The sequence below is a fragment of the Melanaphis sacchari genome, unplaced genomic scaffold (assembly GCF_002803265.2).
Source record: "Melanaphis sacchari strain LSU unplaced genomic scaffold, SCAv2.0 Contig12_pilon_pilon, whole genome shotgun sequence".
NCBI lineage: Eukaryota > Metazoa > Arthropoda > Insecta > Hemiptera > Aphididae > Melanaphis > Melanaphis sacchari.
This window is the reverse complement of record NW_020270527.1, coordinates 2,336,642-2,363,517: the sequence shown is the minus strand read 5'-3', so window position 1 is coordinate 2,363,517 and position 26,876 is coordinate 2,336,642. Positions and strand designations below refer to the sequence as shown.

General features: G+C 26.5%; 2 protein-coding genes across 5 annotated transcripts in view; both read left to right on the top strand.

Annotated features, from left to right (window-relative positions):
* The window catches only part of LOC112591104, a 47,233-nt gene extending 28,804 nt beyond the window's left edge, over positions 1-18,429 (top strand). The window contains exons 2-18 of one of the 2 annotated variants that reach the window (XM_025334772.1): positions 6,938-7,085; positions 8,600-8,960; positions 9,071-9,126; positions 9,236-9,292; positions 9,453-10,769; positions 11,017-11,177; positions 11,275-11,474; positions 11,703-11,752; positions 12,274-12,942; positions 15,002-15,076; positions 15,147-15,233; positions 15,301-15,407; positions 15,479-15,834; positions 15,912-16,074; positions 16,134-16,278; positions 17,585-17,783; positions 18,031-18,429. In XM_025334772.1, coding sequence (XP_025190557.1) covers positions 6,938-7,085; positions 8,600-8,960; positions 9,071-9,126; positions 9,236-9,292; positions 9,453-10,769; positions 11,017-11,177; positions 11,275-11,474; positions 11,703-11,752; positions 12,274-12,942; positions 15,002-15,076; positions 15,147-15,233; positions 15,301-15,407; positions 15,479-15,834; positions 15,912-16,074; positions 16,134-16,278; positions 17,585-17,783; positions 18,031-18,186 — 4,307 coding nt within the window. In that variant the 3' untranslated portion in view covers positions 18,187-18,429. The remainder of the gene's footprint in view (positions 1-6,937; positions 7,086-8,599; positions 8,961-9,070; positions 9,127-9,235; positions 9,293-9,452; positions 10,770-11,016; positions 11,178-11,274; positions 11,475-11,702; positions 11,753-12,273; positions 12,943-15,001; positions 15,077-15,146; positions 15,234-15,300; positions 15,408-15,478; positions 15,835-15,911; positions 16,075-16,133; positions 16,279-17,584; positions 17,784-18,030) is intronic. The other variant, XM_025334773.1, reaches the window with a different exon arrangement.
* A 2,896-nt stretch (positions 18,430-21,325) lies between these two features.
* Positions 21,326-26,811, top strand: LOC112591213 (putative RNA-binding protein Luc7-like 1). Of its 3 annotated transcripts, none has more exons than XM_025334959.1 (7): positions 21,326-21,615; positions 21,691-21,785; positions 25,612-25,710; positions 25,782-26,000; positions 26,071-26,283; positions 26,398-26,522; positions 26,588-26,811. In XM_025334959.1, the coding sequence occupies exons 1-7, from the start codon at positions 21,555-21,557 to the stop codon at positions 26,682-26,684; spliced, it is 909 nt and encodes a 302-aa protein (XP_025190744.1). In that variant the 5' UTR covers positions 21,326-21,554; the 3' UTR covers positions 26,685-26,811. The 3 variants fall into 3 exon arrangements, with proteins under 3 accessions (XP_025190744.1, XP_025190745.1, XP_025190747.1); XM_025334960.1 differs by lacking the exon at positions 21,326-21,615 and adding an exon at positions 25,180-25,268 and having other exon boundaries at positions 21,697-21,785; XM_025334962.1 differs by lacking the exons at positions 21,326-21,615; positions 21,691-21,785 and adding an exon at positions 24,896-25,297.
* The last annotated feature ends 65 nt before the right edge of the window (positions 26,812-26,876 follow it).

Genomic DNA, 26,876 nt, shown 5'->3' with positions numbered 1-26,876 from the left:
AAATGCATAATAATAATGAAATAAAATTATGTACCCGATGGCGGTGGCGTTACGTGGCTTTACGGGCCGTGGCGGGGAACATAGAAATATTACATATATTTATTATATTTTATTATCGCGTATGGCGCGCGCGTCCGAGTCGTTTGCACATTAGACACACGCCTACAACGAGACAATAGAAATGGCGGTGGCGGTACAGTCACGACGATCCAAAGAGAGATAATGAAAAGAAAGCAAAAAGAGAAATAAAAATTAAATAATAATGAAAATAAAATGTAATGTATAAATGTATATATATGTGTGTGTGTGTGTGTGTGTATACACAGGTATATTAATATTATTATTATCATTATTATTACACGAACCGTCCGCGTATAGTCGGTTAAATTCACGCGTATATTATATATGTGTATCTATACGAAAAGCTAGTCTAATGAAAAGTAGATCGACCCACACGACATGGACAAATCGTTGCGTAATATTTATTATTACAAACTACGATTTATAGTATTATACACGTGTACGTATTTATAGATACCTATCTATAATGTAATGATAGTAATATTATACGGGAATGAAGGAGTTATCTAGCCGTACCACGACGCTCGGTGCTCGATGCTCGCTGCTCATAGAATAATAGAATAATATATTTTATATAATTCTTTCTTTCTATTTATTGTTTGAACTGTTTGAAGCTTATTTTGTAACATTGTACCCAAGTCTTCACATAGGTATTTAATTACCGCTATACATGATAACCGGCTGAGGTCGGGATCTCAACATTCTCAACCTGAAACTTTTAATGTTCACCAACTCGAATTCAGTACACATATTGTTCATTCGCAAATTTCGGACTTAAAATTAAAACCACTAGCCCAAACACGTTTGATCGTCCCGCTGAACAGTCATAATATCACGACGATGCTTCCGTTTTACATTCATTAATATTATTCGGTAACATAAATAAAATTGGTATCTATATAATTACGTTATTGAATTACTCGGAATCAAAACCAAAGAAAATACAATTTGTTTACCTACGAAGTACTCACTACTCACATATTATATACGTTTTCATTATTTTTCCACGATGAGAATAATAATTATTTATTGCATAAACGCAACTAAATATTAAGTGATTATTTAAGCTATTACCTTAAACTACGAAGTTTATAGTCATTTTCTTCTGATGCTAATCTATACAGAACCAGATTTCTACTACGAGTAAATTACAATTTATAACACACCTTAAGTAATTTACAACTAATTTGGTATCTACCATCAAAATATAAAATATAATATTTTTTAATCTCATCACACTCCGTTAGATAATACAAAAATATTACTTAAAACAAGTAATGATAATTTTTAATTATTTTAATATTTTATATAATAATTATCGAGTAATTTTACTTGAATTATTCCTTTATTATCAAAATATTATACTTTGCATATTGCAAAAAATAACAGCTATCTTGAAATTCATTTTTATGTATGTCTTGTAAATATCTATTTGAATGGTATATTAGTATGGATGTGTTACGATAGTTCAAGCCCAATCCTCCTACTTTCAATCTGCTAACTACTTATTTCACTAACTTGTTAACCGTCTCCGGTAATAATGAAAAAAGTTTTAATTTACCAAAAAATCCTGATTTCACAAATATAAAAATTATTTATTTTTTTTTTTTTTTTTTTATATTCATAAAAACTACATCATGATAATATTTTTAAATGTCAATTACTTCTTAGTAAATATTGTATTGTTAATTTGTTGAGTAATTTATAATATTAAATTTAAAATTAAATAAAACGAAATTAAATTTGAAAGTGAAATATGTGGAATCATTAAAGTTCTGATATAGCAGAACCAAAATTAAGCTTGAATAATGATATGCCTTCATAAAAAATGTATGTGGCTTAACAGTAAATTTTATTTTTCATTCCGTTAAAACAAACTTATAAAGAATTTTGAAGTAGGTAATCAAAAAAAAAAAAATGAATTGGAAAAATATATCATTGTGAAATTAATATATTCATCCTTTTGCTCAAAATCTAAAATTGCAAGAATGTTTTTCAGCTTGAAATAAAAGCAAGAGTACTAGACAACAGAATATTAAAACAATTTCTAATTTTCTACATAGATAATTAACTTCAACAATGTTCGTGATTTTTATTAATAATATACCTAGGTACGCATATTGTAATATTTATAATTTTTAAATAATAAAAAATTATTTAGTTCAAAAATAACTATATATATTAATTATGTTTAGTGTGTTGGTAAATCAAGTTGTCAGTTAATCAATAAGCCACAGTTATGATTCTTCAAAATTATATTCTTTTAGTATATGTAGGTACTTGATAATATTATACAAATCGTCTTATTAAAGAGATATTTTATTATCAATAGTTAATTTTTTATTTATTCATCGATTTTTTTTTTTTTCATAATCGAGGTGTGCTTACATTTATTTTTATTTTTATGAAGTCGATATGGTTTGAGTTATTTACTGTTTGTATTTTAATGTAAAAAAAGTGCAATAATATGATGTGTAACTCCCTATATTACGCGGCACGTAAACACAATTTCATAACTCAGTGGACGCTAGCCAAGTCAAATAAATATAATTCAGTGAAAGTAAAAATTTATAGCATGTTATTACTCATTATATGACCATCGTTCAGAATTTATTGGGTTTCGGGTAATATATATGTATATATACCTACTTTAATTTTAGGGATTACCGACACTAAGGATATATCCTTGAAAAAAAATATCGAAAATAACGATCTTTACAATAAACATCCGTTGTTTTCATTGGAAAATAATGAAAAACTATGTATACAATAAAAGTGAGTCTATTACGTAACATGACATTAAATGCAAATTCTAGACAAACCTTGATTGTTTTTATACATTTTTTTTTGAACTCTGATGATTTTTTTGATGATAACCGACATTTTAACGAACGATCAACTGTGATGATAAAACAAAATTAAAATTAGATAAATGGACAAAAATTTTGTGTACTATATATTATTTCTACAATATTATTATATTATGGTAAACTATTACCTATTTCTATTTTTTAGATACAACTTCATATTGTATTATATATTAATATATTATAAAATACTAATAATTAACTATTAATTGTCAATGTTAGTAACACTAGTAGTTGCTTCTTGATTAATAATTAACGCTTCAAAGAACAAAACTAATCATATACTTAAGTATATTGTATACATTTGTATAATCAAATAATAGGCATATATGATGATAATAATTATTAAGGTAAAAATAAAATAAATAAGTAATCGTTTTTTTTATACCAAATACCAACGTTGTGTAAAAATATAAATGGTAATTATTAATTATACGATAAATGTCGAATTTTATAATAGAAAAAGTAAAAGTTGAGGGCCGATAAGGTGCGGCTGATCATGAAAGTGACGCGTTGCGTCATTGTTAAGTCACGCCAAACTTTTCTGGTACTCACGGATGGATGACCACCCGAGTATCTTAAGAACGTGCCAAGTCGCTTATTCCCCCGACACAATAGATAATATAATATATTATATTATATTAAAAATATATAATGTGTACGGTAATCGTAAAATCAGTTAAAAGTTCTTTTTTAAATAAAAGGTTTTATCAGGTCTAGACACAATCATAAAAGATATCAATCAACTAAATTGTCATAAAATAATTTTACGAACGTTATTTAACTAAAGAACATTTAATTTTGTGTTTAGATATTTTATTTCCAAGAAATCAAAACGAATACAGCAAATTATGCATTCCAGAAAACTTCATTTTTAATATGTTTAAAAGAACATTCTTTTTTTTCAAATCGATTTAATCATTAATTTATACTATTCTAGTCTGTTTTGCAAATAATGATTTGTCCCAATTACTCTATGAGTGATGGACATTTCTTGTTTTTCTGGTTCTGCTACAGTAATGACTAAACATAAGTATAATTTAATCTATAATTGAAATTACAGTTTGATTCTACAAGGTTAAAATATAAATAGATTATAGATACTCGTCAATTAGCTGGGAGTAACTAATAATAGTAAAGTTTGATAATATATTATAATTACGAATAAAATGAAATTTGCTTTTATTCAATATATTATTATATATTTATTTCAAAGGAATTGTTACATTCTACGATTACTTCCAATGTAGTTATACAAAATAATAAAGCATTAAAAAATAATAGGGATATTTTGTTTAAGTACTGTTGTGACCTTCGTCCTTCATAACTAATTAAAATGTAGGTACATATTTTTAAATTATCATTTGAAAAATTGTAACACATTACACATTTTACATTCACATGATAGACAATCGAATTCGTTTTATACACAGTGGAGAAATATTGACCTGCGTTTCGTGAGCCCTATAAAAATCACAACCTTTTCCACCATTTAAGGAATTTATCGAGGACAAACTATCTCCGACATTATCATTTATCGCTACGATTTTTCGTTGTCTTTCTCGTTATTATTGCTATTTCGCATGTTCGGTTAATTAGCAATTATAGCTCATATTGCACAAAAACGAGTGGGAAAGAAATAACAACAATGACCCCATAAATGATTAAATGACCAACCCCGAATTCACATAACTTTTAAATTAAACGATAAAACCGTAGAGTGACGGACGTTAGTGCAATATTATAATCAGATGCTTGGCGTTTTTCTAATAGATAATATTATGTTCAAAATATTATTAATAATGACCCGCGGTTTGTGTGAATATCAGAATATCGCGCGCGTGTGACGTAAGATAATCCAGGCCGACCACACCCGTTTGCGTATAGTATAATGTATAATATTATATACATATTATACATTTATACCTATAGAGCGACCTCGCCTTAGAGTTTTGACATTAGTTTTCTGGACCAGTTTTTTTTTTTTCGTACTGGCGGCGTATGGTACTTCTAACTCATATTCATATATACACTCTATACGCATTATACATGTACATAATGTATAAATATAAACACATATTTTGTACGGCACACGTCGTACAACACACTCATATACGTTTATAGGTATAACATGCCTACACTATTCCTACACACAACAATGATAACGCGATGTATAAACGTTATATTATGTTTTACGTTGTCTACTCCCACAGGCGACACAACACGCGTATAAAATGCTAAATACTGCGCGACTGTACTCAACTGCACACCAGAAGACAATAAATTGCTGTTTTCGGCTATATAGATATATAGTACCTAGTTTTGTAACGGATTTAATCGCGTTCCACTGTTGCTAGACCACTATAATACATCAACCACAGTTATTTTATTATCATAATAATAATAATAATAATGTATTACAGACTACAGTGAATGTTTTCGACTATGTTCGGTCTAACATTTACGAAAAAAAACTCTTATTTATAACTTTGATAAGTGTGCACAGACTCGCGCACACGATAGATGTCTACTTTGCGGCTTACAAATTAAAACAATACCTGTATCCCATACAAGTCGTCTCGATGTATCACGTAATCGTTCGAATCGATCGTAAAGACAATTATTTTACGTTTGTATTTACTCACAACTTGTTACAATTATTATCATCAAGTATTCAACTTGAGTGTCTCAGTTACAATAAAATTGTAAACTTTAAGATTTTATAGTTTTGAACGGAAATAAAGAACCTTTTTGATAATTGCATGTAGATCGACAATAAACATGCTTTTGTAAATATCTTAATATTCTAACACAACATTAACCATATTTTAATATTTTTAAAATTAACCAAAGTTCTACTTTACACAATTAGCAGTGCAGTGTTTTAATTATTTAACTCATAATGCCATAAAACTCACGAGTTATAACTAAATAATTGTTTATGATTATAAATAGTACATAACATTATTATTAATACCAACCTAATTTCATATTTTATACAGCTAATATCTTTTTTTTTTATATTATAAAGTGTTCCTGACATATATGGTCATCAAACTTATTGATAAAATAATAACAATATAGTTAACATTTAGACAATTACAGCTAATATCATAGTATATAAAGTGAAATGAGCATCACTTATAATTATTTTTGTTGTTTTGTTTTTTTTTTTTTTTTTAATTAATTACGTACATAATAGAGAAATTTCAAAGAATAGGTACAGTTTCGTTCAACTTTTTGAAAAACTAAAATATATCTAACCTACAGCAAATAAATCAGTAAATATTAAATACATTTGTATTTTGTGTAACAAAATTCGTATAGTTTAATAATTTAATTGATAAATATATATATTTATATTTTATAAATAATCTATATGAAAAGTAGTAAATTAACATAAAAGGTACCTCGAAAAGATAACTTTAATTTTGAATACCTAGGTACTTATTTAAAGTAAAATATTTCTATTCTTAATATGAAGACTTATAAGTTAGAATGCTTGTTGTTAGATTACCAAACCATCAAGAGGTAAAATTAATGAGACAAAGTTGTTTTTAAGTGTTTGCTACATCAAAAAAATACGGTACTTGAGATCAAAGATCTGTGGTAACAAAGATCATAGTAAATTGTTTTGACTTTTGAATCATCATTCATAATCCTCCGCTCCAACCGGAATAATATTAATGCTATTGTTTTTGATTATATAAAAATACATTATATAGGTGTTAGGAAACAATTAAACAATGAGTAATAAAATATCATTCACGCATGGGCTGACCTTGCTTGAATTATACTGATAAACGATAATATTATTGGTTGAATTCGGTTTTACATTTGTAAGTCTTTTCATACCTAATAATATTAATAATATGATTTTTGCAATATAGTTAAATTTAAAATAATATTTTACTTCTATTATTATAACTATATTATATATATATGTCCTAAACAAATTCCAATTGCTAACTTAATTTTTTTTTTCTTAGGATTATGCCAAGAACAAAAAAACGGTGAAGGATTCAAATGCCCAGAAGAATTTGGATACTATCCACATCCAAATGATTGTTCCCAGTATTATGTCTGCGTATTCGGAGGTGCTCTTTTAGAGTCATGCACTGGAGGTTTGATGTACAGGTAAGCTTTAAATTGTAATGGAACGATTCAGTAGCTGTGTGTGTGTGTGTGTGTGTTATTGCTTATTAATACTCACAGGTTCCGGAATCTGAAAAATTATAGAAACATTTCACAACTCTTATATATTATATCAGATACGAATTTATAAATATGGTATATCACTTTCACACATCACACATCAAGCATATTTTATGTGACGCAATGTTTTTATTTTTATTTTTAAATACCATTTGTTCATTAACCAAACTCGATATTATTAAAAAATTATATCAGATTGCGTGTGTGTAAAGTTCTTTTCAATTAACAAAACCTGGCCTCGGTAAAAGAGGTATTACTATTTAGGACACACGACACACGACAACGGTTTAGCGTATTTTACATAAATGTTATGACGTGATAGTGTTGCTGCTCTAGTTTATGATCGGATTATAGATTTCAATTAAAAATAAATAAAATTTAACGACCCATAATAATTCAAAAGTTATTAGACTTCTGTAATATTTCAAATATTTCATTATATATAGGAAATTGCGTTAAAAATTACATCATGATAATATATATTTTTTTTTATTATTGTACTATTTCCATCACTTCATCCTGCTTCTTTTGAAAAACCACGTCATCTGTGAAATATATATATTTGCTTTATTTTATTTATTTTAAAATATTATACGACTATACCTGTATTTTGTACGGGATATAGTTTAATACTTTTTTTTTTTATTATTAAAAAATAAGCCTCGGTGACTATGGCCATTGGTATATATATAGTTTAATACTATAATATAACCATTTGGGTAAAACTAATTATTATAAAAAAGAATTAAACGGTTTAAGAGATCTAGAAACATTTGAAAGTTAATCAACAAAATTGTTTATTACTAAATAGTCTAAATGTATATAAATTGATTGATTGAAAATTTGTTTATACAAAATATAGGTATTTTGGTAGATGGTTGTTAAAATTATTTCGATAAATTTCAATAGTTTATATAATATTTCGACGTCTATAGCTGTTTCAATCTTTTGAACACTCCTATAATAAATTAAAAAGAAACAGACCTTTGTTAAATATGACATTTTGATGTCTCCTCATGACCGTTATCGAGACAATAGTATAGATCATAAAATTATACTTAATGAATATTTCTTGTATAAAACTATTGAAACATTTAACTATTTACTTAATTTTATTTATATACATGCACATTACTTTTGACGTGTATGTATGAAAAATCATTTTTAATTTAATTAAAATAATATAAAATTATAACGATAAAATATTAATGAAGTCGTTAAATCTAACATTTTCATTATTTAAATATGATGAATTTAATGTATTGTAAAATAATACATTTTAAAACACTAACATAATATTCTAGACTGTTAATAAAATAATAAATTATCAGGTGAAATATTAAAAAAAAACCATATTATCTTGTCTATATAATTATTTTCGTGAAATAAATCGTAAAAAACAATGATAAAATTTAAAATCTTTTGTATTATTTTAGTCACGAACTACAAACATGTGATTGGCCACGTAATGTAGGATGTGGAGCTGAGACTACAGCTACCCAACCTGATAACCAAGAAAACGCATTAGCTTTGGCTCGGTCGTCTGATCGTCAAAGGCATCCATCAGCGCAACCTCAAAGAGCTACTCCATCTATATTTAATCAACATCATCAAGTTCAAGACCAACAAGTGAATGAACAACTTGTAAAACAACAGCAATTATATGAAGAAGAAGACTTCAGCGCAATTGAAGATGACAGTGATAGACAACAAAGAGTATATAGAGGTCAACCTTCAACATTGGGTCAAGTAGCTAGAGACAGAGATGGAATTTCTAAACATAGAAATATTATACCGGTAACAAATTAAAATAAATTACCATTTATTAAACTTTTAATGACTTTTTACAGATTAAAAAATATGAGTTAATAACTTTACTATATTATGGTTTTTTTTTTATATTCTAGCAATTTGCAGGTGTAGAAAAAAACAAACAATTTCAAATTCCAAATCAAAATTACAGGTTAGTGTTTTTAAAATATACATATATATACTTACAAATAATGAACACCTACAGAACTTATAATACTTAACATTTTGTTTGTACATAATATATACGCATGTTGCAACAGAAACGATACGAGCAAAAACAATGGTAAACAACGTCTTAAACGACAGACTCAACAGAGGTAACGACTATCACACTTTGTAGAACGAACTTAAGTACTGTTAATACCAATTACCATCAATATATAATATACTATATTGAATATTGGTAGTAATGGTGAAGGGAACAACTTGATACTGTGTAATTTGTATGATGACACCGTTGTTTTTATTAAACATTAGCTACAGCGGAATGACAAGACCAAGACCAACTGAGATGACGATGTCAACTACAAATTATGCTTTGCGTAAATTACCAAAAGATTTCCGGATCGCCCCCAGAGCTTCATCATCATATGTACCTATAACAAACACAGACAACTCGAGACAATCTAAACGATGCCTATATGAATCAAAAATATACCCGGGACTTATGATACCATGTCCTTCTTCACGATATAGAATTCCTCCTTATCGCCAACATGATGAAGAAAACGATGACGTTTATGATCAGGTAGACAATGAAAACCCGGAAAAAAATGAAGAAATTGAAGATAAAGGAGATTATCCAGAAAATCCTGATAATCACGAGAATCTGCAGCAGAATCAAGATGAATACGAAGAAGAAAACTCACAGCCACTTAATGCTGATGATCAATTTGAACATTTAGTAGCTAGAGTGAGATGTAGGGGTAAAAAATGTAATCAGAATAATAATAATAATAAATATATAAATGAAGAAAATGAAAGTCAGGAAAATGAATATGAAAATGAAAATGAAAATGAAAATGTAAACGAAGATGAAGAAAGTCAAGAAGAATCTCCTGATTCTAAAGAAGAAGAGCTAAAGCCTTTACCTAAACCAAAACCTAAGCCAAAACCAATTCCCAAACCTAAAGGAATAAATCCCAACCTTCATCGTCCTTTAGCGGTAGTTCATAATTACCAACCAGCAAATTTCACAAAGATTATAAATAGAAATAAAGATGGGGTACCTGACGTAAATCAAAATAAAAAATTTGCTGAAGATCAAGAAGAAGAAGATGAAGAAGAAGAAAATAGTCAAGAAAGTAGACTAGAAAATATAGAAGAATATAATGAAGGAGATGATCTACAAGATGATGAATACTACTATGACGACGAAGAAGAATATGATGAAAGGCCAAAAAAACCCGAAATACCTCAAAAATTAGCTAATATAGATGATATGAAATTCAATGTGGAAGGAGATGAACCTTCAGAAAGCATATCTAAAAATACTGTGTTAAAAAATGTTTCAAAAACTAATGATTTACATAAACCGCCTAATTTCGAATCGACTCAAATACCACAGAGACCAAAACCTTATGATTCAGCTGCAGAAGCTTACACTCGGGTAAAGGACAAAAATAAACCCCAAGACCAACAAGTCATGCAAATGGCTATTCATGAAACTACAGTTGTTTTAAATTTAGTCGATGAACAAAAAAATAAATACAAATTGCCAACTAAGACTGACACAACAACGGTATCGGCTAAATATAAGCCGAGACCAACTATCCGACCAAACATTTTAAAAAGGTGAGACATTTACTATGACTTAACATGAACACATTTAGGCGTTCTTTTATAAAATATATCACGTAAGTAACCAATTTAAAGGTAAAATATTTTTAAACAAGTTTTACTTATAAAGGACGCCTAATTTAACTTACTACTAAACTAAAACCTATTTTTACAAAGAATTAAAGTGAATTTAATGAATTTTAAACTTGTGACACTTATAATAAATATCCCATATATAAGCTAATTTTAATATGAATTGTAGACCCCAACAAATTTCTGTTCCGTCCTATGCTGTTGAACAAACTGTACAACCAATAACCACTGCTAAAACAACTACTTCCACAAGTAACCATAATGGAACACAATATGATCCGGCCTTTTATAGTATTTATGATGACGATTCTGAAATCTACAAAGACGTTGGTGAGTCATTTAATGTTTCTTATCAATTATATATTTTGTAAATTTATGTTTGAGGTTCAATTAAAATCACCACTTTCCAAATAAAAATTATTTATAGATTATGGTCAATTTACCTTATCATCAGTAAACAACAATAATAATCGATTAAAACCTCAACATCAACCACAGCTTCAGCCTCAGCCACAACTTCAGCTTCAGTCTCAACCTCAACAAGATACCTTTAGAGTCGCTGCACCTTTGCAACAACCCACACAAAGATATCAAGCTAATACTTATGTACCAGAGTATAACCTTAAGGCAAGTATTAACTTATGCTGAACTATTATTCTTAGGTCAATAGCTTATAAATGAAACAAATATTTATTTAAGAACTATTATATAATATGTTATAGTATGTTATTAAAAAATTAATAACCACAAGTAAATATTATATTATATACCTACTAAATTAAACTTAATTTCATTTCAATATTTCAAAATAACTATTCTTAATGTTAATGTTACGATCGATTGAATTGTTTACAGATCACTGAAGAAGAAGCTCAGCGAGAGCAACAGACCAAAGCAACCTACAGGTGAGAAACAATTTTTTTTCATTTTAATTTCGCTTATAGTTAGATAATTATATTTTTGGTTAGATAAGTGGCTAAACGAATTACTATTATATTTTGATATATTTATAACCACAGAACTACAACATGTAAATAAGGCCGTGTGGATTTATTATTATTAAAATAATATCTACGATGTAAAATATAGTAGGCGTATAATGTGTTTATACTATACAGTGTTTATGCAAATTAAATGTAAAAATAATGTAAATGTAATAACTAAAAAAATGTGTACATATGATTATATGGTTTTAAATTGGAATGGGTTTTATGTTTTCTAAAACAAGTCTAAACTTCAATGATATGACCTAATGATCTTTGAATGTATATTCATCATAACTATCTTATAACAAAATTATTTATTAAAATTATATACTCTTTCACTGCCTTATTTACATAATATACAATTACTAAACTTACCAACTTAACTTCTAATTTTATTTGTACATACTTACTCTTAATATTGTACATATAATTTTAATCAGGTCAACAGTCGTCGATGTAAGTCCCTTCGTACCGGACCGCTCAAAATTTAAGTTCCCCGAGCAGACTTCTGCCCCCTTAAGGTTTACATTTCCTACATCAACACCCGCAACCTCCACATTACCTTCTACTACACTTTCAACAATTTTCTCATACCCATCAACCCCTTCACTGTTTTTACGACCCCCGTCGCCACAAGGAAGCTATTTCTGGACAACCACGTCCACTACCCAAAAATCAAAACCTACGCCTCCAGACTTTAGAATAATTGTAGATCCTTACAATACCACGCAATATGATGTAACCACACATCGTGGTACTGTTAAAACTACGCCATTTAAAATCAGAACCACCCAAGCTCCAATTACCACTTCCACCACACCAAGTACAACTACAACTACGTCAACAACTACAATTCGATCGGTGGATTTCGATCAAGAGTACGATGTTGTAGTTGAAGATGAGGGAACAGGCTATATTGATGATAATTCAGTAGAAAAAACTAGTACAACGTCCTCAACTACTAAAGCCCCACTAAGGTCATCAGAATTTAAAAATACTAATGATTACTCAAGAGTCAAGAGCGGTCCGAGTATTCAGCCAGTCACGGTGCCAGCACCCACGAGCAAAACAGTAACAGAATGCCGAGAGTGCAACGAAAAACCATCAAGGTATGGAGGATGTTATGAGGGTCAATACATATCAGATTTTATCAGACATAACGCATAAATTCAAATATTATTTTTTTGCTAGATGCTAGTCACTATAAAAATGCTAAATCTTTGTGTCTATAGCTTCAAACAAATGTAAATGCGTAATAATATGTATAAATGTACAACATTGTTAGGTACAATTAAAAAACATAATCGGAAAAAACATAATTTTGAATATAAGCTATGATTTATTTTATTTTTTTACCGTTAAATTTATTATAATTCTTGACAATCGTACTATTAATTTATGAATTTAAAGTTACTTAACTGATGAGTCCGAGTCTTAAAATATGACATGTACATTCTATTATTTTATTATTTTAAATAAATAATAAAAGTTATTAGTTTCTCATAAAACACTGATTAATTACTTTTTACACGAATAATTATATTTATAAAATATATTTAAATTGTTAGATTTAATTTAAATTAAAGTATTTTCAAATTTTAAATAATAAAATAAAGGTATTTTAGGGAAATACTATACTACGACTTACGAGTACACCTTATCAATTAAACCCGCTATCGAATAATTATAGTTAAACGTACAATAATATTTTGGTTTTTATGGAAAATCGAAAAATCAATACCTATTTTCTTTAATTTTTAGTTTATATTCTAACTGAATTTTATATTAAATGTTTAACTATATTTAATTATTGCTTTATCAAATTAATTTTAATCATTTGTTTTGTGTATGTAACATACGTAGATAATAATAATCTTATTATTTCGTGTTATATAGTTAAAATTAAATACATGCATATGAGTGGTACTAAGTAGGTAATATATATTTATAAGAAATGAGTAATTTATAACTCCAAAAAAAAAAATAATTTAAATAATACATTTTATATTTTAATATTTCTTTTTATTCAACTATTATATATTAAATTGAAAATTTACAAATTCGTACTAATAAACAATACATATTATAATATTTTTAAAATGTATTAGAAATTTAAGAACCCAATTTGAATAACCAGACAGCCAAGCCAATAAAATACCAAAAATTATAATTAGGCACTTGCTTTTTCTTATCTTTATTTCAATGTCAATTGGATATAGCATTTTATTATTTTTAAATTTGAAAACTAATAAAATTCACTGCTATTGAAATATGAGTACAGAGTTTTGTTGAACATAGATTTTATTAAGGTCCAAGATAATTTTTCCTAAAATAACATAATTAATTGAAAAATTATTACATTTACATAGAAAATCTATGTATTTAGAACTTCTATTTTAAAATGTTTTTAGTACCTAACTCAAATAATGTTCATTGAAACATCAAAAACTAAATAATATATCAATATTAAACCAATACATAATTTTTGACGTAATCAGAATTATGCAATTTTATTAGGGACTCGATTATCTTTTGTATTTTTCACTTATAAATTATAGTTAACATTTGGTTTAATACCTACCAAATTTTATTTTTATCTTTCTATAGATTTATCCATAATTATTACCCAATATCTAGATAATAGATTAAATTATTATTATTACATTTTAAATTAAAGTTATGTATCCTATTCATTTGGGCTTTAGTTTTGGAAATATTTTAATTAGTACCATTTTTAAAATGCTTATAAAATTATTATTATAATGTGAACAACTAAATTTAACATCAAGCTGATAAATTTACTGATATGCTATGACTTAATTGACTTTAAATAAATAAATGTATAAAATGACAAAACGTGCATGATGCAATAGCAAGTTTTGAATGGTGGAGGGAATGATAAGCTTTTCGCTTTGTTCTGAATTTCCTATTTATTGTGGTTTTTTGTTGCACTCCATGTTTCTGTAATAATCAAATAATTTTTTTACCTTTTAAATGCTTTTTGATAAAAATGTTAAAAAAATATTTGCATTCATGAGCTTTGACGCACTAAACTGTAAAAACAGTCACAACCAAAATTACAACTAAAACACCGCATTTATGGCCATTAATTGTTATTGAACTTTAAGGGCTTTTATAATTTTAAATAAATGTGTGTGTATTCAATAGAGGCAGAGTGCGAGGAGGTGCAACATATACGACAGCAAGCAGTAATGATATTGACAGAGGAACTCCTGCAGTTGGGTATGTTAAACTATAACCTGTCATTTATCTTTACAATTAACGCGTTATTTAACAAATATAATCTTAACAGGAGAACGAGACCAACATTGAAGCCATCTACATCCATAGTTAGTAAAGCTTCAGAATTTGTAGATGTATACAAATATGCACCAGCGCGGTAATAATATATTTGATACAAATTAAAGATCAAAGTTTAATATTGTCATTCTGACATTTATTTACAGGCCTGATCCAATCTATCCGACACCACAACCCGATAAAACTGCTGCGAAATGTCGCAAAGATGTTTGTCAACTACCAGACTGTAGTTGTGGAGGCAAAGAAATACCTGGTAAAATTTCACACTTGGAAATAATTTTTTATGTAAAAATTTAACTATTCACATTATTAAATATTTATCAGGTGATTTGGCACCAGAAGAAACTCCACAAATTGTGTTATTGACTTTTGATGATTCGGTAAACGATCTAAACAAAGGACTTTACACTGATTTATTTGAAAAAGGTAGAGTAAATCCCAATGGCTGCCCGATAAGTGCTACTTTTTACGTATCGCACGAGTGGACAGACTACAGTCAAGTACAAAATTTATATTCCGCTGGTCATGAGATTGCCTCGCATTCAGTTTCGCATAGTTTTGGAGAACAATTCTCGCAAAAGAAATGGACAAAAGAAATCGTCGGCCAAAGAGAAATACTATCTGCTTATGGCGGAGTTAGACAAGAAGATATACGAGGAATGAGAGCACCATTTTTAGCTGTATGACAAAAAAAAAATTACTATTATACGTTAAAATGTTATAAATGGCCGTTTTTAATATTAAAATTTAATTATAGGTAGGAGGCAATAAAATGTTCAAAATGTTATATGACAGCAACTTTACTTATGATTCTTCTATGCCAATTTACGAAAACAAACCTCCTAGCTGGCCGTATACACTTGATTATAAATTATTCCATGACTGTATGATACCACCATGTCCAACCAGATCGTACCCAGGTAAAATAAAATTATAGACTAAAAACAATCATCAAATAACAAATACAATCACATTTTAGGAGTATGGGAAGTCCCTATGGTTATGTGGCAAGACTTGAACGGAGGCAGATGTTCCATGGGAGACGCTTGTAGTAATCCATCAGATGCAGATGGAGTACAAAAAATGTTAATGAAGAACTTTGACAGACATTTCACTAGTAACAGGTAAAATTATCTAAAAAGCTTAAATTATTATGAGTGTCACAGTGTTTTCCAAAAGTTTCGTTTATTACCAAGTCTGCATTCTTAATTATTTTCGTTTGATTTGAAGTTTTTTTAAAACCAATATCAATTACTCTACCTTTACATACTGTTTATAATAACTTAAATTTTAAACCTAAAATTTATTATAGCAGAAAATGGAAATATGGAAATATAATAAATTTATAATATATTTACCTATTATATTATAGTTCTTTTTTTCACATTGAGTGTTTTTTACCGTGAGTATAGCTGAATGTTGGTAGAATTTTTGTTCGATTGGCTAGCTATAAGTTTTCGTCGTGTCTAGTTTAAGGGGGTGGGATAAATAGCGGTATACTTTTCTAAACAAAATAATCAACTCTGTAAAGAAGAATACCTTGCTCATGGGCCAGGTTCGAACCGATGACAGTGATAGTACGTGATGCGCATGGAACCTATAGAGTATGGTATATGCATATTATGCACGAAATTGTAGCACACTTTCCTAATCTACTCGATTATCATCATTATCCACCATTTTAATTTTAATTGTAGGTAGTATGAAAAAAGTGGGAAAAATAAATTATTCCATAAATTTATACTAAATTTAACTGTATTTAAGTTTCTATATTTTTTTAGGTAACAAATAATTTAAAATATTCAAAATATTATTTTTAAGCTCAAGCTTTTTAATCGATTTCAACAAATAATTAATTGTTTAATCATACTAAATAGTTATTTGAGGATAATTAGATCAGTATGCTAAAATTTTTGTTTTATTATTTGTATCTACTAAATAATCGGAATACTATTATAAACAAGTAAATGTGTAAGACGTATGAATATAAATTCAAATATGTTATTTAATATCAAAATACAAAATACTTTAATTTATTTTTTTATTGTAGTTAAAACGTGTCTTACATATTAAATTTATATTTCATAAATTGGATAAAAATTTCAATTTTTAATGATAATAATGATTCAAATATTCATACTAATCTATCCTCATAACTATAATAATATAATTAAAAATTATTAATTACTAAATAAGTACCACCTTAAAAAAAATATATCTATTACTAATCAAATTAAAAATAATCATAAATTATTTTATTTTTAGTTGATCAATTACATAATAATACCACATTGCAATTAAATAAATATTTTATACATTATAAAAAAAAAACTATTAAGATTTATCAATTTAGGGTAATTTAAACCATTGTGTTTAATCCACCAACATAATATTATAATTTAAAAATATATCATTATTTTCGTGTTTTAGAGCTCCATTTGGATTGTTTTACCATGCGGCTTGGTTTACACAACCTCACCACAAGGAGGGCTTCATCAAATTCTTAGACAATATCGTGAGCATGCCTGAAGTTTGGATCGTCACTAATTGGCAGGCTATCCAATGGGTGAGGGATCCCACATCAATCTCAAGATTACAATCGTTTACACCGTTCCACTGCGACTTATCGGTAAGAATAAAATACTTTATTATTTATTTAATAAACTATTCGACATATCCGCAAACTATAAGTTATAATGTAAGTTTGCGTTCTAGCTACTAATTTACTAAGTGACTTCTAATACATGACTTCGGTACTTACTTGTGTATTACCATATATTATCATGTGTTATTAATTGATAGATAATGTCCAGTATAAACTATAATATTATCTATAGATCAAGTTTTTAAAACTTTTTATTTTTATTATTTCAAAGGAGAGGCCGAAGAAGTGCAATAATCCAAAAGTGTGCAACCTGTGGCATAAGTCAGGCGTAAGGTATATGCGCACATGTCAGCCATGTCCAGACATATATCCATGGACGGGAAAGACTGGAATTAGGAGCAGTCGGATTGATGACGGTAGCGAATAAGTCAATCATCATCAATAGGCCAAAACGATCTAGAATTATTATCATTATTATAATTATCATTATTATTATTATTTTTATTACTATTTTCAATATAAATTATAAAAAATTATAAACATGTGACCACTTTTTCACATCGCAATTTGGCACGACGTTGAAAAACTGATTACATGTACTACATTCATCATATGCTCAATACAACAGTATATCAATCTCTTTATTAAAAAATATAATTTATTACATTTACGTTTTATTTTTTTTTTTTTTTGCAAACTTGGTTCAAAGAATTAAATTAATTTATAGTAATTATAATTCTCAATCCTCAAACAATAGAATAAATATTGTATGTGACCTTTTAAAGGTATTTGTATTATTGTTTTAACTTTTAACTTATAAATATAAGTTTTATTAAAATAAGTATAAATTTAAATATATAATATATATATTATGTATATGTATATATTATAATAAAAAATCATTTTGTATAGTTATATTTTGTAATTTATTGTAAAATCCTAATGTCAAAAATTACATCAATAAAAAAATATATCAATAATAATATTATTAACGTATAAATGTATAATTATTTGATATTTTAACGAATTACTCATTAGGCATAATATGTTTTTTATAAAATATTAAATATTGCATAATCCAATATTAATTTATAAAAATATATATTTATATATACTTTAAAAAATGTCATACCTACTGACTACTGTCATAATATACCTGTTATTATAATTTATATATCACGTCAACATAATAATTTGTAGTTTTCTTTTTATACATAAATGTTTATTGTTTCATAAAAATCATTTTCAATGAAAAAGATATAATTATACATATAATTTAATTAACACATTAAAAATGACCTCCCTCGAAAAATTTCCTTTTCCGACATGTAACCCTGCACATTATTGTTAGGTATGTTTCTCTGCCGGTTATCACTATTTATTTCCAAGTGGCCAAGTATAACCAATTACAAAGAGCACTCAGGCACTTTACACATGATATTAAATTATTTCAAGTTTCAACATATTTAACATATGTAAATAATTATTGTGCATACGGCACACTATTGCATTCTATGTTTTTTAAATTTTTTTACATGCGTATAATCGATTCTTAAGCTGCATAGACCATAGATTATCATCAAACGATTTTTTTTATTTATTAATTAATTAAGTTTCACGTGATCGCATATTATTTTTTTACGTGTATTAAATATAAAAATCCATGAATTTAATTCAAGTGTAATTAATTAGTAGATCGCGGATATTTATTTCACGTGTATTTAAAACATAATATTTATTAAACATATTGATTATAATAAAATATTTCAAAAGGATATGTTAATAATTTCCGTAAAAAACTAAAAATATTTGTATATACTACACTAAAAATAAATGTCTCATAAACAGTGTTATCGGGAAAAGGCGGGATGGGTGGAGTAATGTATGTATTATGCACACAACAGCGACAAGAAAGTTTCTATACGAACAATAGGTAGTAGTTACCTACGAAACAACAAACCAATCAGCTACTGTTTAAATATTTTATAAATAGTTTTTTTTTTTAGTTATTGTGTTATCATTATGCAATTTTAATATTTTTTTAATTATTTTAAAATGTATGTAAAATGTAAACAAATTTCATAATAGACAACTGTAAAAAAAAACCCACATTATAAAATATTAGTTATCAGTGGAAACTGGGGATTCTAGTTCAAAATAAATAATTAATCACCGATCACCGCTATGTATAAACTAAAAGACTATTGGAAGATACTTATAATGCATTGAAAATAAAATTCCTCATGAAATGATAAACGCGTGATTTAATAACAAAATTCACGGATTCACGTAATTGCATATGTGAATTTAACTACACGTGAAAAAGAGACCTCTGTTATATAATAAGTCATAATCATAAGTCATAACACTCAATAACTAAAGCGCGGATTTGTATGCATTTGCATATTTATTCTTATTAATCGTATGTTATGCTAAGTGAGCATAAAATTTGTTTCATCACAACGATTTAAAAAAATGAAACTTTTTTAGCGTATTTTTTTGAATATTTTGATATTTTTCTAATTTAAAGGCTTATGTTTTACAATTTTAATTGCATATTGCATCTTTTAGTGCATATTTTGACGTTTTTTTAGATATTTTTTTAAATATATACTATTGCAGTCTATTATAAGAAAAAAATATTATATTTATATAGCTTTAATTGATATTAAAATAAATTAATAGGTATAAACGGTTTTTCCAAAAATGACCTTAGATCATTAATCGGGGAAGTAAAATATTTAGATTAATCTTATCAAGATAAGAAAATATCAATTTCGGCTATGATTGAACACTGGCAATATTTGACTGTTATTCAAAAACTAATTTTTTTATGCATATTATTATTTTATTTTTCGTGCATATTTTAACATTTTAGTGCATATATTAATGCAAATTGCAAATTTAAGATTTTAATGCATATTTGGTTGGTTTTTAATGCATATAAATCCGCGCTCTAGTCATAACTCATTAGTACCATAATGGGGGGAGCAAAGTGGGTATTTACTCTTGTCTGCTATTAAAAGCAAATCAATGTCCCAACGGGGCAGTAAATGGTAAAAAAACATGGCTATTTTTAGAATTTTGAGGATATATTATAATAATTAATATTATTATGCACGTAAGTAGGTATTCAGAAATCATTGTCACATTAGAAATTACTAAAATGTTTAGCTTTTTAGACAGAATATTAAACAACCTGTGGTTGTTAAATAAGTGGTAATGACATTGTGTTTGTTGAGTGAAGTGATTTTATCATAAAAAAACTAAAAATACTACACCCGCGTAAGTGTTTTCATTGACTTACTTACATAATACGACAAAGCGAATTTACGTTCAGTTATTCCATTTCTGTGAAATACCTAACATTTAGGGTTTAATAATAGCACAAATTAAATTAAATGTTTAGTTTTATTGTTTAAAATATTTTAAATGTCCGCTCTTTTATTTTTTGTTAGCATCGCACAATGTTGTAGTACGCTATTGATCAGTTGGTCACACTGCAAGCCAAACATTTTAACATTCGTGTTATTTTCTCTGATGCTTGATGATTATTTACTATTGCAAAATATCAAATTGAAGTGTGTTAACACGTTAAATTCTAGTAATTCTACGTATCCTTGTTTTTTCCTTATTAATTCAATCGTTAATGCCAACTTCAATTTCAAGATTCTCCACTTCTTAGACAGCAACAATTTGATTACATATTAAGTTTAGATCTCGTTTATATCTGTTAATTAATAATTTGTCCATTTAAAATACTAATCTAGACCTCTGGTACGGCAAACATAAACCATGTCTGCGCACGACCAAATGAGAGCCATGTTAGACCAACTCATGGGCACTGGCAGAAACGGTAAATTCAAAACCTCCTCAAAACAATTGTTATTATATGCTATGAATCTTTTTATTATTATTTCTTTGATTACAGGGGAAACAAGTAGATATCAAGTGCAGTTCAATGATCCAAAAGTCTGTAAAAGTTTCTTATTGTATTGCTGTCCTCATGATATATTAGCATCTACCGTAAGTATAGACTTATTATTTTACTATTTAAAATTAAACAATTGATCGTTTTTATGCTGTTAATATTGTAATTCCTGTTCAATAAAAATAAAAATATTACGTATTAGGAGATATGAAATGCGTTTTGTAACCTAGAAGAAAATATAATAAAAATCCATTTTGGTCACAAAAATCTATCATTCAGTTAATATAATATTTATTATAATATTCTAATATTATTCTAAAAAGTATAAATTCAAAAACATGAATGTAGGTACATATGTTTAAATGATGCACAAAAAATATTTATATGTTAATATGGAATTTGTTGTTTTCTCTCAAGTAAAATTAGTGTTACAAATTTGCAATTTACAATATTTAACATTTGTTCATAGCATTTTTTGATGTACAAAAGACTTATCTTTCTTTTTTATAGTGTATACTGCATACAGTGATGTATGGACATGGGGTATAAGCATTTTAAAATATAAAATACTTTTTGTCAATAATTTTATAACTAATACTTTTTAAATAAATTTGAAGTTTTTGTATTGAAATTAAAATATTTCATGTATGATATACTTAGGGATAAAATATTCTAGAATTATTTTATGTACCTACAATTCTCAAATTAAAACCTTAAGTCAAATAATATTATTGCTAACAACTTTATAAATATATAAATAAATGAAAATATTTGTAAACCAAGAACTAATTGCATGTCTATCTACTTATTATTTTATTATTATTACTATTATTATTTATTGTGATGTATTATTATTATTTTGGAATGTCTTAATATGTTCATAATATTAACAAGACTATTTCCAATTTCAATATATTTTTATTAAAATAATCATTCTAGATATTACTTGTTACCAGTACTAACTAAATAAAAATAGAAAATAAAGCAAAATACTACTTAATTTTTAATTATGTTTTATTACATCAAACTCTAACAATGTTATTAAATATGCATCATTGAATCATGTTTAGGTACATAGAATGAATATGAATATTACTAATATTTTACATATAACATTTATCAGTATGAACATTTTTATTTGCCCTCTTCTTTTAAACTTAATTAAAAATTTTATATAGTAAAAAAAAAAGTTGTTTGTAGTCATATGCTACTCAATAAATAATATTTATGATATATTTAATGAATTTTATGTAATATGCTTGTTTCCCTTTAATATTTTAATTCTAAGATAAAACAATATTTTCTTTTAATTACAACTGTAAATTATCTATATGTATATATCATTGCACTAAAATATCTAAGCACAAATTTATACTGAGTAGATCTTATTGTATATTATTGATAATATACATATTTATGTTATAATCTATACTTATCAGATTCAAATAAAATATACCAATTAGGTACCCAATAAATAAATATTATTCTTATTTAAAATTGGCATGTTAATAAACAAATTGGCCTAGGTCCACGCATAAAAATTTTAATTTTTTTTTTTTATTTAAATCAATAACATGGATTATTTTTAATATTTTCATTATCATTATTAAGATTAAAAATTTGGTGACAGCTAGTTTGTTTAAATCACAAATCATATATAACTAACATGTAGGTAATATTATCAAAGTCTGAAAAATCATCTGTTATTGTGAGTATTTGTATATATGTTGATTAATTTGTATTATATTCATTATTTTATAATTAACATAATTTGTAGTCTTAATTTTTTTGTATAAACTTGATACTACATAATAGTATGTATTATGTACAAATTATTAAATTGTCATAATAAATTAACACAATACTTCCAAGAAAAAATGTAAGTAAACAATTTTTGGGTTTTAATTATGTATACTTTTTCTTTATCAGGGAAAAATAATAGTTTGAACATGTTGAAATGTTCATACAATTATATAGGTAGTTATTTTACAAAATATTGCTGATTAAAATCTATCATTTCTAATTGTACTCAATATTATATTAATATTTTGTAAATTTAGAATTTTTAAATTAATAAACAAATATTATTGAGTTCATTGAATAATATTAACTTTAAGACATAATTAAGAACAAAAAATGTTTCATTTTGTTATTTTATGGAATTTAAGATTTTGTAAATTTATATTTTCTCATTAATAAACCATTAAATAATTACCTAATAATAATAATAATAATCAAACTTTATAATATGAACTAAGAATATTATTATCATGTACCAATAACACTAATATTTAAGTTAATATTACATTATTACTTATATTTTAAGTTGTTAATTTAAAAATAATAAAATGTAATAGCTAGGAAGCAGATAACTATCTTATAACTATATTTCTAATATTTAATATGAAGTGATAAATATAGTGTGGATTTATATGCAATAACATATTTATTCTGGTTGATTGCGGGTTAAATAAAGTATGAACAAAGTTTGGCTGAGAGATTAAACATATGAACATTTTTTGTTTTATTTTGACCTTTAAATGTTCATATTTTTATTTTACTATGTTAACGACATATTTCATCAATTAGTGCAAATTAAGTGTTTTTTTAGACATTTTCAAAGAATTTCAAAATTAATTATTTTTTTTTAATTTTTGATTCACATTGAAATAATTTATATAGATAATATAAAATACTGATTTTCCTAAATATATCCAACTGTTGTAATATCTTTAATGGTGTTTAGCTATCAGTAAATATTAAACTACGCTTGATTTGTTGTCTTCGTTTTACAAGTTTGTAATATAGTAAATATATGTTTAGCTATTCATATTTAGTTTTATTAGTTAATATATAAATAGTTAAATACTTCTATAGTTACATTTTTTATCTATGGATATGAATTTTTGGTTATATTTTTTTGACAATCAATTCAAAAATAATTATAATTATTTTTTTTAAACAATATATAATGATACTACAAAATTACAAACTTTTATATTTCTACAAATCTGCTTCCTAGTAATAAATAATAAATTAAACTATCAAATTTTTTTTCTTTATAAATTTAATATTATAATATTTAACAGTAAAATATTTAAATTTCAATTAGACATTCTATTATATATTATATAACACTCATTTTAACAATTTTGCATTTATTAAAAAATAAAATAAACTTTTATGTGGAGTTCATTCAGTCCTTTTTGTAATTTTTTTTTTTTTTTAATTAGTTATAGGGTAAATTTTCTTTTATTTCTATATTGTTCACTATTCTTTAAAAGAACTTATCTACAAAGCCTACCATGATATCGACAAATCTTTTGTGAGTAGCTCATAATTATCTTAAGTTACCGATTGGTATTATCTACCAAAATTATTCTGAAAATATAGCTTCATCGAAGACAGTACGTACATCAACTCAGTTAATTACGTCTATTTGAATGCGAATGTTTTACTCTTAATCCTGATTATTGTCACCCTCTCTAGGAATAGTCAAAAACGAATTGAGTTTTGATTCGTTTCAAGGCAATGATACAAAGATGGGGAAGATGCTCGCCATCAATGCTTCAATGTCGGTGAGCAAATTGTAAATGGTCGTCTGTCTGTAAGTCAAACAATTTTGAGACAACGACAGAGTTATCTGTTACAATACATTAATTATATTTTGTTTAATGTTATGTTATATTATTTATATTTATTTAACATAATTCATTCAGGCCATGTATCTTCTTAGAGTGATCAAGTGTAAGTTTTGAGGTTAAGTACTCGATACGTAAGTCACTAATTGATATAATGCTATTTTCCCTACATTGTGTATATTTTTATGTTTCCAGGTCAACCTAATATTCCATGTAAATCCTTAAATTCCATATTATTTTGTTTAATGTGTTATATTATTAAACTTTTATATTATTTCAGCGCATGGACATTGGTGAGTGTCCAAAAATACATGATAATGCATTAAGAGCAGATTTTGAAAAAGCTCAACAAAAGTTTGATCACTATTATGATGTAGATGTAAGTTGATGAAATCATTTATGACTTAAAAAAATATATACCAATTACTAACCATCTATTATATTTTTTAGGCTACTGAACATTTACAAGCATTTATTAGTGATTGTGACAGAAGAACTGAAGCAGCTCGAAAACGACTATTAGAAACTCAAGAAGAGCTTACTGCTGAAGTAGCTGAAAAAGCCAATGCTGTTCATGAATTAGCTGAGAAAATAGGACATACATTGGCTAAAGCTGAAGAATTGGGTGCCCAAGGTTTAGTGGACGAAAGTCTCAAGTTGATGGGAGAAGTATGTTACATTTTTACATTTTTTTAGTATAAAACATTAATATTTATATATTTATTAATTATTAATAAAGATTGAAGATCTGCGTAAAAAAAAATCAGAAGCAGAAGATACTTACAGAAATTCAATGCCTGTAAGCAGCTATCAACAGCAAAAATTAAGGGTGTGTGATGTATGTTCAGCTTATTTAGGTATTCATGATAATGATCGAAGATTAGCAGACCATTTTGGAGGAAAATTACATTTAGGATTTATCAAAATAAGAGAAAAACTATCAGAACTTGAAGTAAGACTAATAAACCAGGACTTGGGAATTTGTGCATTTTCATAAGTCCCGAACCCTGCTAATAACTAATAATTCTAGAATTTAAAAATAAATATATTTAATTCTTTAAAATAGAAAAATTATGAAGAAAGACATGAAGCTCGGCGTAAATTTGATGAACAAGAGCGTTATAAAAGAGATGATAAAAGAAGCCATCGGTCTAGAAGTGGAGATCGAAATGAACGTCACCGACGATCTAGGTAATTTTATTATTATTATCATCATCGCATTATTTATTATTAATGATTTGTTTATACATTAATAGGTCCCGTAGTCGTCACAGTAGACATCGTTCACGTAGTCGTAGCCGAAGTCGAACCCACAAACATGATAGAAGAGATCGAGATAGACGTCGCTATTAATAATAAATTGTATTACTTCGTTTCAATGACACATAACTCTTTTTAGTAACATTAATTTGAATATATTTATAATTATAATTATAAGATGAATATAAAACTTGTTAAATTTACTAATATTCAAAGTAGAAGAAATTTAAAACAATGTCTTTTTAGAAATTACATTTTTCCATCTATAATTTAATCTATTTTCAG

Bases quoted from the DNA above. Each gene is read 5' to 3' on its own strand.
- LOC112591213 (XM_025334959.1), top strand. From the start codon at position 21,555: ATGTCTGCGCACGACCAAATGAGAGCCATGTTAGACCAACTCATGGGC. The intron at 25,711-25,781 runs GTAAGTTGATGA...TATATTTTTTAG, and splicing joins ATCACTATTATGATGTAGAT to GCTACTGAACATTTACAAGC. The intron at 26,523-26,587 runs GTAATTTTATTA...ATACATTAATAG, and splicing joins GAACGTCACCGACGATCTAG to GTCCCGTAGTCGTCACAGTA.